The 10,954-nt window shown below is 33.4% G+C and overlaps 1 protein-coding gene across 2 annotated transcripts; it reads left to right on the top strand.

Moving 5' to 3' along the window:
* Positions 1-1,892: 1,892 nt before the first annotated feature.
* Positions 1,893-10,682, top strand: LOC136233143 (uncharacterized). Of its 2 annotated transcripts, none has more exons than XM_066022731.1 (11): positions 1,893-2,061; positions 2,401-2,553; positions 2,653-2,708; positions 3,118-3,183; positions 3,289-3,396; positions 5,080-5,146; positions 7,898-7,982; positions 8,580-8,740; positions 9,347-9,448; positions 9,948-10,170; positions 10,264-10,682. In XM_066022731.1, exons 1-11 carry the CDS (start codon positions 2,023-2,025, stop codon positions 10,395-10,397), a joined length of 1,194 nt encoding a protein of 397 aa, XP_065878803.1. In that variant the 5' UTR covers positions 1,893-2,022; the 3' UTR covers positions 10,398-10,682. The 2 variants fall into 2 exon arrangements, with proteins under 2 accessions (XP_065878803.1, XP_065878802.1); XM_066022730.1 differs by having other exon boundaries at positions 2,374-2,553.
* The last annotated feature ends 272 nt before the right edge of the window (positions 10,683-10,954 follow it).

Raw genomic sequence — 10,954 nt, 5'->3', positions numbered from 1 at the left:
CTTCATTTTCTCTCCATAAATAAAAAAACTCACAATATTTTAATTAGTTTACATTCCATTATATTTATTAATTTCCATTAGCTCCTCTGAAAATAAGGGCTAAAGTAATCATACTTGCTTGAATCAATCACTTCAAATCCCACTAATGGATTGAATTTTGAGTTTTTTTTTAATTTTTTTTTTATAATCTAGTTTTTTTAATACTCATTTAAACTTAATTGGATTAAAGTGTAAAAATACCTCCAATTTTTTAGGTCAGGAGCAATTTTATCCATAACGGTATAATTTTACATCTAAAGTTAGAAGCTAAGAGCAATTTTACTCTTAACGTTGATAAATTGGGTAAATTTGAGAAATAATTTATCAAACTGTTTTTTCGGTCATGAATTTTTTCATCTACACTTCACACGTGCGTCATTTTATTAGTAACAAATCATAAACATATGTTGGGATGTGAAAAAAAAATATTATCTTTTATACGAATTGGACAAAAAAAATTACCAAATTTATAAATATCAATCGCAAATTCTATTATTAAATTATAAAAAACATGAAATCCTTTTTTAGAACAATTTGATATGCAATTAGTGTGGAATAAGGAAGCAAAGTCCATGTGTTTTATAATATTGTCTGAAATTAATCCAAATTATCAACGTTAAAAATAAAATTATTTTTGGCTACCAATGTTAGAGGTAAAATTACAAAATTTTAGACGTTAAAGGTAAAATTGCTCATAACCCAAAACTTAGAGGGTGTTCATCAAAAAAAAAACTTAGAGGGTATTTTTGTACCTTAACCCAACTTAATTTGACTTTAAAAAAACCTTATCTCTTATTAAACTCATTGCCAAACTTGTGTCAAAAAAAAAACAAACAACAACTCATTGCCAAACAATGTTACCTAAATAAATTCCATTTAATTAATCTCCACCAACCCCCCAAAATGACCCCGAAGGGTAAAGTTTAGGATTAAGGTTCAAAAATACCCTAACGTTTTAGATCAGGAGTAATTTTATCCCTAACGTTTAAAATGGTGCAATTTTATTCTTAATGTTTGTAGCTAAGAGCAATTTTACTCCTAACGTTGATAAATTAGATCAATTTCAGATACTATTATAAAATAAAATCATTTTTTTCTTTATGTTGCACCAATTGAATATTAATTTGTTCTAAAAAAGATATAATTTTTTTTTTTGTAATTTAATAATAAAATTGGAGATTAATATTTATAAATTCGGTGAATTTTTTGAATGTTTTTGTCTAATTCGTACAAAAGATAGTATATTTTTAATATTTTTTTCTTATTTTTTTCACATTCTAACATATGTTTGTGATTTGTTAGTGATAAAATAACGCACATGTGAAGTGTAGATGAAAAGATTCGTGACCGAGAAGACAGTTTGATGAATTAATTCTCAAATTGATTCAATTTATCAACGTTAGGGTAAATTGTTATTGGCTTCCAACATTAAAAATAAAATTGCACCATTTTAGATGTTAGAGGTAAAATTGTTCCTGACCCAAAACGTCAGGAGTATTTTTGCACCTTAACCCTAAAGTTTAACCAAGAATCTTCGAGGATGGGGTATGCAATCCTCTCTCCTCTCTACCCTCGTTTACAAACGACAGGTCGTACGTATCTTTCCAATATCATACTCGAATCTTTTTCTATGACGATCATTTGCTGATTTTTATTTATTTTATTTTTTAACAAGAAGCAAAATGAGAAATAAATTTGTTAATGAGAGGCACACATGCCTCAACAAATAAAGAATTAAAAGTTCAACGATTATATATGACGTCATAAATGAGAAAAATAAATTTGTTAATTAGATGCACATGTCTCAACTCCTCACTCTGCTTCTGCTATATATATTCTTCACTTTATTCATTAGTCAAAGTGAAAAAAACGATCCACATCTAACCGGCGAGATAGAGAGAGGAAATAGAGAGGAAAATTTTGATAGTTCGTGACCTCTCTGTTTCTTTCCTCCATCTTCTCTCCCTTTCTCCATCAGCAACAATGGCTGATGAGCCTTCTCTCACTCGTTGGTCTTTTCAGGTACTTCCTCGTTTTTTTTGTTGTTTTCTTTTTCCTGTTTGTCGCCGTTACTTTCCGTTTGGTTGCTGAGAAAATTTCTGAAATTGTCAGTACTTCAAACTTCTGGATTGTTCTTATGTCTTGTTTGGCACATATGAAGAAGATTATATTGCTTTATTTTAATTGGATCGAAGCTTCCAGTACTTTGTTTTGCATTTCTGGATGGATGCATGAGCTATTTTTCTGCTGTGTTTGGTGTAATTTAATCAGTTATTGGCTGAATTTTGCGATTTTTGTCATGTATGTCTTTAAGATACTAATGTGTCTTTTTAGGACTTTAAATTACTTTATGATGCCAAGTTTGGAAGAAAGAAGGTAACGGAAACACAAAGCGGACAGACAACTGCTGACCAATCGGTGGCGAACGGTAGTTCATCTGGCGGTACGTCGAATGGAAATGGTCATGTCAATAACTCATCTGAAATGGCGATCTATGAGCAGTATAGAAACCAAGTACTACAGTTACCTGATTCTGTTTCTTTCTGTAGTAGTGGCATTTGTTCTAGAGTTCAATAGCCTGATCTCGATGCTCTTTTTTACTTGTGGTTTCAGGATAGGAGTTCGAACCACTCTAATGGAGTTCTGTCCAATGGAATTGATGAAAGACCGTATGTTTCTACAATTTATTACTATGTGATTAAATTTTATAAAAAATAAAAAATAAAAGGGATATACACCTTGCAACTACAGTTAAGCATTCACAAACTGCAAATATGCTGAGAGTGTACGCAACTATATGAATATTCAATGTTTGACATTGTGGTTGTGGGACATATCTATGACAAAATCTGTACAGTTAAAAAATTCAAGTTAGATAAATGGATAGGAACAGGTATTTATTTCTGATAATCATAGGAGTTTTAGAATTCAATTCTATCCTATAAGCACTCTTAAATTAGAACTCTGTGCTCACTGTGAAATTTATACTCCCTTTTTCTTATGTCTGCATTTGGAAAAACTAAATAATTACCTTTTACATTCGGAAATATCTTGAATTTTCTGTGTTCACTTTTCCAGGAAAAAGTCTTTGCTTCCTGCTTTTGATTCTGCTGAAACTCGTACTTTAGCAGAGGGTTTATGCAGGTAATGGATGAAGGTGCATTTCATGCACTAAGAAATTAGTAGCTTCCCTATACTTTTAACTAAAACATGGGGCAAATTTCAGATCATTGATATCCTCTTGTACAGGGATATTGTTCGTGGAAACCCTGACATCAAATGGGAAAGCATTAAAGGATTGGAGAACGCCAAACGTTTACTGAAAGAAGCAGTTGTCATGCCAATAAAATATCCCAAGTATGTTTTTCTTCACGCTTCTTTTTAAAACACTTAAAATGCACACTTTCTTTTGTTGAGGATATCATTGTAGCTTTGAGGACAAATGCTAGTATTAATATTTATAGGAAATGGTTATTCACTGTTAAAGTAAGGTCAGGTTTTTACGCTGTGATGCAGGAGCCAAATCCTATTTTGATTGTATTCAAATTACTTGTCCTTAATAAAATGAAAGATAAGTCTTTTTAATACAGGTTAAGCTTATGTGAGAAACAAGTAGACAGAACAATAGTTTTTATTTTATTTTAATTCTCAGAACTTTAGCTTTTTTTTTTTCCGTATTATTCCAATATTAAATCTTTCTGCTACTTCAAGAGTCAAGAGATATGGCAAGCTTGAATATAGAAAATCGTACAGCTTAGTTTTTGAGGCGCTGCAAATCTTGCAGTGTTACGAAGTTATTGAAACTTAAATGGAGAATGCAAAAAGTGACCTCAAGCAACTCAAGATTCCAGAAGATACTAAGGCTGATAAGGATGATTAGATGGGCAAAAAAGTGGCAGCATGGGTGGATTAGAAGAGTTTATTTTGCAGTCTTGATCTGAATAGTGGAGAAATATTTGAAGTAGTTGATTTTCAAAGAAATTAGATGTTGATTATTATTTTGATTAGAAAGTGAAAAGAATTACTTCTAGTGAAAACCCATAGCAGAAAAATGGAAGATGCTATTTTTCAAGCTTAATTGATAGAAGAGATTTGAAGAGTAGGATAAAGCTACAAAAAAACAACTTTTGCTTATTGATCATACAATTGAATTGTACAGAATTCCATTGTTTGAAAACATCATGTCTATCAAGGAACAGTGCAAAGTTAGTACCCATCTGTTGGTTGTTTTATTTGAGAGTAACAAGCATATTAATGGTCATTATCTGCTGGTTTGAATCACTCTACTAGATAGAGTCAAGTTAGAAGTAGATCTTCTGTACATCATTTGGGATGCTCATCAATATACTTTATAGAGATTAATTTTCCCAAGGCCTTCCATCATGTCATCCTATGTTTGGAGCACCATGCACATCGATTGAAACAATTATTTGCTTTAATTAATTATTGGATTTTATGAAATGATAGTTGGAAATCAATAAAAAATGATATGTATTTCTTAAAGCACAAGGTTTTGATTGATATCATGTGAAGTTTACCCATTGCCTTCACATGCAAAAGAGGAGCATGAAATTTCAGAGTCCTTGGTAGAACAAGGAAGAGAACTTTTAAATGTTTCTTTTATCTCATCGAATTATGTTACATCTCCATAGATTTTGAAAGAATGATATTTTTCTTTCTGCCCCTTCCATTAAGCCAAAAAAAAAATGTTGTTAAGATGGTTTCTGAGACTGTTAAAAGCTAGTTGTCTCACAGATATTATAAAATAGTGACACAAACTTCTCTTTTGGCTGCCCTTGGATATAATGTTAATATTTGTACCTTCTATGGAAGGCTCTGCGACGCGACCAACGTTGAGTAGTTCTATGTAATTTATCTAATGCAGCATTTTGGAATTTGTTCTGGTTTCATTGGCAAATATTATCTATCAATTTGTTTTCACTATAGTTAAGTTTAATCTTGAACTATTTCTTGAGAGATTGCTTCAAAGAGATATTTCAAATATAGGTTACATTAAAATTGGTTGTTCCATACTTCTAGGTACTTTACTGGTCTTCTATCACCATGGAAAGGCATTCTTCTTTTTGGCCCACCAGGTACAGGAAAGGTATATGATATTAACTTCCGTGGTTTTTTTCCTTCTATTTTTATGTGTGTTTGCATCTTGCTTATGTCTATGCCGATCCATTTCTCTGTATAGAATTGTTATTCACAATTAATTTGTTCCTCAACTTTCCCGTTAAGCCTTGTTGGAATATTTTCTCAAGTTTTTTCCCCACTTCCTTTCTTGTTTTCTGCGATGTGTATGGTTTTTGGTGTCCAACAGGTAACCTATCATATTCGAAGGTGTTTATCAAGTAAACTTGTTTTAACCTTAAAGTTTGAGGTACTTATTCGGGTAAATTTCATCAATGGTGCACAACCTTTGCCTCATTTCACACTTTGGTGTACAACCTTCAATTGTCTCACTAATATGTACGACCTTATAGGTGACCTCTCACTTTGGTGTATATCAGGTAAAAATGACCGGTCAACGCTTGGTCAACGCGCCACCTCAGCATTTTTCATCTCCCCATTTAAAAAAGTGGGACCCACTTCTTATTCAATTACTAAAATACCCTTCTCCATTATACAATTACTAAAAAACCCTTATCCCCTTCATTGCAACCACTCTGTCTACCTTTCCCTTTCTCTCTCTAAATCCTCTCTCTCTCTAAAAAAAACTTTCAATCTATTTCCTTTCAAATACAATAATGAATTTGTACTTTCTAAGTCTATGTTAGACCTTGCATTTTCTCTGCACAAAATTGTTAATTCAAAATTCTGATCAATCAACCATCTTTACAATTACAAATTGATAACATGTTTTTATGTACCAAAGAGCTACTAGTTGAGCGTCTTTTTCCTTAATAAAATCCCAGTTTTGAGTCTATTTGTTTTTTTTAATTATGCAATTCATTGGAAATCTACAGCTTTCCTGCTTCTGGTTTTTTCTTCTTTTCGTTCTCTTTTTCCAGCACTTCCTTACCAGGTTACCTCATTCCAAAAACCAAATTGAAGTAATAACATTCATCATCTTGTGGTGGTTCTTTTTCTTCTCCCTACTTTGAAGGAGGAGGTTTATTTTTCAGTGCTTCTTTTTCGATAGTTTTATTCGTTTTCGGTGCTTCTTCTTCGGCAGTTTTATCAGCAATATCTTGTCTTTATTCTCCAATCTTCATTCTCCTTTTTTTTTCGACCTCTTCATTTTCTATTTGTTTGTCATCTTCTATACGCTGCTTCTTCAGAATCTGGTGTTGTATTATCTGAGTTACAACACCATATTTTGATATTTCTTCTGAATCGCTGAGCTTGGTTGAGTTAGGAGTTGTTGAGAAATCGGTTGAGCAGTGGTTTAAGGTTAGTGGACTGTTTGTTTTTTAAACCGGGAGAGACGAGTTTGATCATGGAATAACAATAAAAAAAAGGAGTGAAATTAGATGAAAATGAGGTTGTTGAATGTTGAAAGAAAGTGTGGTAATGTCAATGGATTCATTGAAGAATTGTTTTGCTGCTATTAAGAGAGATTGAAAGTTTTTTTAGAGAGAGAGAAGATTTAGAGAGAGAAAGGGAAAGATAGAGAGAGGGGTTACAAGGAAGGGGATAATGGTTTTTTAGTAATTGTATAATGGGGAAGGGTATTTTAGTAATTGAATAAGAAGTGGGTCCCACTTTTTTAAATGGGTAGATGAAAAATGCTGAGGTGGCGCGTTGACCAAGCGTTGACCGGTCATTTTTACCTGCTATACACCAAAGTGGGAGGTCACCTATAAGGTCGTACATATTAGTGAGACAAATTGAAAGTTGTACACCAAAGTGTGAAATGAGGCAAAACTTTACAACACCAAAGACGTATCAGTATAGTTATTGAATTTGTGCTGTTGGGTTCCTGTGTTGACTCGGAAATTAGCATGTCAGGGTTGCTCCCTATACTATCCTGTACCTTGTCTTTGAGAAATGTTTTTGATCTCAGCTAAGATGCCCCGTAGAAAAGAACATATATTATCTATATTTTTCTTGAGAAATGTTGGAGAACAAGTTGTGAGGTCTATGGGCTGGGGGCAAAGTCATCCATTTAGCCAATTGAAGTATTTTCTATGAGATGAAGCTCACAAGACTTTCTATAGTCGTGACTTTTGTTAAAGTTTGTTACCAGCTAGGTAACCTGTTTCGCTCTTTGATGTTTAAACAAATTAATCGGGTGTATGTAGGCGGTATCAGTCCAATATTCAGTAATATTACTGTCATTGTATTAAAAACTGGCCCAGGCAGCCGCCTAGGCACGGGCGGTGTAAATCGGTTAACCGATTTTTGGCCGCCTGGGCAGACCTAGGCAGCCCCAGGTGGCTCCAGGCCGATCTTAAAGAAAAAACCGGCCCTTGAATTTATGTCAATTTTTTCAATTTTAAATAACCTAATACTAAAAGAAAAGACCTCAAACTATCAAATGTTATTTTTCAAGGACATTAATGTAATATAACAAATATTAAGATATATTTGTTTTGCTATCTTAAATCATTTATTATTATTTCTACATAGTATAATTCATATTTTAATTGTATTTATATAATAATTTATTTAATAAAAAATTAAAAAAAATTACAAAAATACAAATCCGATTAATCCCCGATAAATCCATAGGGTCCTGTCCGCCCTACTAGCACCTAGCGTTTACAACAACCTTGGTTACTGTCTTATGTGCATTTCTTATTTCTGCTACTGATAGAAGAACGAAGTCCTAATGTCATATTGGTGCTTGACCTCACTGATTCTTTTTCAGATGTTGACTGTCATATAACTTGTTGTATTAATGTTTCAGACAATGCTTGCAAAAGCTGTTGCTACAGAATGCAATACCACATTTTTCAATATTTCAGCATCTTCTGTTGTTAGCAAGTGGCGTGGTATGTTACTCCCTGGCAACCTTTTCATTATCATCCTGTTTATTCTTACTGGCAATCTCCTGTTTATGGATTAAAAATGGTGAACGTATTTTTTTCTCATAAGAATTAGAGGTTTGTAAACAATTACCTGTTAAGCTGACTGAAAGAAGGAAGTTGTTACTATTGGATCATAATAGTCTGTGAAAAGCATATTGACATTGTTATGAACTATGCACCCATATACTGTTGAAATCCTTTCACTTTTTGAGGTTTTGCTTATAGTTAATTCAATGTTTGTAAGTTTGTTAGAAATGTGTATTGAGATTTATTGAAGCAGCTCCGACTCTTATGTTTGACATTGGGGTAGTAAGTTACAAGAATGCCTTCAAAATATTAACCTTAAGGCCTTAGTCTTCTGATGGAAGCTGCTTAAGTTGTAGCTATTGTCATGATGATTTATATTTCATGGTGTTAATCTTTTTCTAGGGTAGTTTTGAACTCTGGATTAATCATTTAGGCATTCTCTATACATATAGACCTAGTCTTCAAGACATGCCACAAATAAGGGATACCATGGGAAGGTGATTTACTGATATTGAAGTTTATGCAACTATGCAGGTGATTCGGAGAAGCTTATAAAGGTTTTATTTGAGCTTGCAAGGCACCATGCTCCATCAACTATTTTTATTGATGAAATTGATGCGATTATTAGCCAACGGGGTGAAGGTCGCAGTGAGCATGAAGCAAGTAGGCGTCTGAAAACTGAGCTTCTTGTACAGGTGATGTTTGTTTTTAAAATTTTCTTTTTCATTTATTTTGGTGTATACACAGTTGGTATTAGCTTTGATGTCTGCTTATTGTCCCCTGATGTGTCCTGAGATGTTATCCCTTTTTTTTGAGCTAACAAAGAGTTTATGTTGGAACTAGGGCATGATGCACTATGGGTTCTCTAGATAATATTGCATAGGCTGCTTGCATTCTCTAATAAAAGCCATACTCTTTAAATTTACCATATCCTGCATTCTAAATTTATAGAATCAGAATTCAGAGCACACTCTTTCAATTCTTTTTCATTAATTTCTTATGTTTGCATGCAAGTGGAATACAGATAACTATAGTTGAAGGTCACCTCTTACTATATGCAACTTCGCTTAAGTTACTTAGTCACATGCAAAATCTGAATTTTTTATTTTTTATTTATTTATTTATTTAGGATTGTCCTGTTGGTGCCTTCTTATATATATTATACATACAAGGAAATTTATTCGCCTATACTGGTCGAGTTGCATCATATGTACGGCAAAGCCACACCATAGGAATGTGATGTAACCACTTATGGTGCCAGTCTATTTTCTGAAAAATTAATCACTCCAATTAGATTGCAGATGGATGGTTTGACCAGAACGGATGAGCTTGTTTTTGTTTTGGCCGCAACAAATATCCCTTGGGAGTTGGATGCTGCCATGCTCCGCCGTTTGGAGAAGCGAGTATCCTTTGATATGTTTTGATAAGATTTACGTTGTTTTTAGAAGGATTACATTCATTATTTTATCTCATATAAATTTGTAGGAAGTCACAGCTAATCCATCCTGCATTATATTTGTTATTTATACCTTGTGTATACTGTTGATGTCACTGCCATAAGCAATAGGCTACACTTCTATGCATATTAGCAGGTCAGAGTGAAGATGACAGAGCACAAGCTCTTAGATGAACATTATGCATTATGAATTTCGACTTTAGGTTTTCTTTTTTTTGGTTCAAATACTTGTTTGAAAGTGCGAGTGAACAGAATATCTTTGAGGTTCAAATTTAATCTAGTTTTCTATATCATGGCATAATCATTATTGGGCTGGACTTTACCTCGTGTTCTCATTTCGGATGTTATTTGATTACTTCACATTATTTCCCTGATAATTCAGTGAGAAATTCATGCAACCAAAATTCAGGTGGCCAAATAGTTATTCTTTAACAATAAAAATTAAGATCCTTGTACCTCTTCCAGAACCAGAAGCGAGGAGGGCCATGTTCACGGAACTCCTCCCACCACAACCTGACGAGGATGAACTTCCATATGATTTATTGGTGGAAAGTACAGAAGGTTATTCTGGTTCCGATATTCGATTGCTGTGCAAAGAAGCTGCCATGCAGCCACTGAGGCGGGTGATGACGCTCCTTGAAGACAGACTGGAAATAGTGCCTGAGGATGGTAAGCAGTTTCCAGAGATGAACTAAATGAAATAAAAAAGCAGTAAGTTGGGAAATTATTTGTCTTAACATAATATTTTGATGTTGTCTTTAGAGTTGCCAAAAGTTGGGGCAATCATGCCTGCGGATATAGAGAGTGCTCTGAAGAATACCAGGCCGAGTGCACATCTCCATGCTCACCGTTATGAGAAGTTTAATGCTGATTATGGTAGTCAAATCCTCCAATGAAGGCATACAATATTGCCATTCCTCAGTAATTTTTCCAACTTTCTCATTGTATCAGATAATGTTTATTATTATGTTTCAGCTCAAGTGTAGGAGATACTCGATTGCTTTCAACTATCTGCATTCTATATGGTTTTGAGTTTTGTTGAGCTTGCTAGCTCAAAATTGAGAAGATTTATTTATAGGATGTGGTAGGCAGTTTTGAAGAGTGATATCCCCATGTAACATTTGGTGTTCAAATACGGCTTTTTAATTTTCTAAAATTTTAGTTTGTTGATACTGCAGTTCTTTCCTTTTGTTTTCAGTAGAAATGTTGTGTTTCAGAAGTACTCTTTAAAATTAGTTTGGTAAGTTTTATCTATGGCCCGCCAAAGTTTTACACTTACGTGCATGAATTTTATTTTTGCGCTTAAAAACATAGCAGGTTTGTGGTGATTTAATATTAAAGTCTATATCATGACCTGTTATGAAAGGTTAATTATATAAAAATAGGGATAAAGTTTAAATTTACTCTATGTCTGGAAAATTCGAATGCAGTGATTTGATTTTAATGTAGCTGT

The sequence above is a fragment of the Euphorbia lathyris genome, chromosome 6 (assembly GCF_963576675.1).
Source record: "Euphorbia lathyris chromosome 6, ddEupLath1.1, whole genome shotgun sequence".
In the NCBI taxonomy this organism is placed as follows: domain Eukaryota; kingdom Viridiplantae; phylum Streptophyta; class Magnoliopsida; order Malpighiales; family Euphorbiaceae; genus Euphorbia; species Euphorbia lathyris.
Note: the sequence above shows the minus strand (reverse complement) of the source record. Positions and strands in the feature narration are given on the sequence as shown.

Bases quoted from the DNA above. Each gene is read 5' to 3' on its own strand.
- LOC136233143 (XM_066022730.1), top strand. From the start codon at position 2,023: ATGGCTGATGAGCCTTCTCTCACTCGTTGGTCTTTTCAG. The intron at 2,709-3,117 runs GTATGTTTCTAC...TCACTTTTCCAG, and splicing joins AATGGAATTGATGAAAGACC to GAAAAAGTCTTTGCTTCCTG. The intron at 5,147-7,897 runs GTATATGATATT...TTAATGTTTCAG, and splicing joins GCCCACCAGGTACAGGAAAG to ACAATGCTTGCAAAAGCTGT.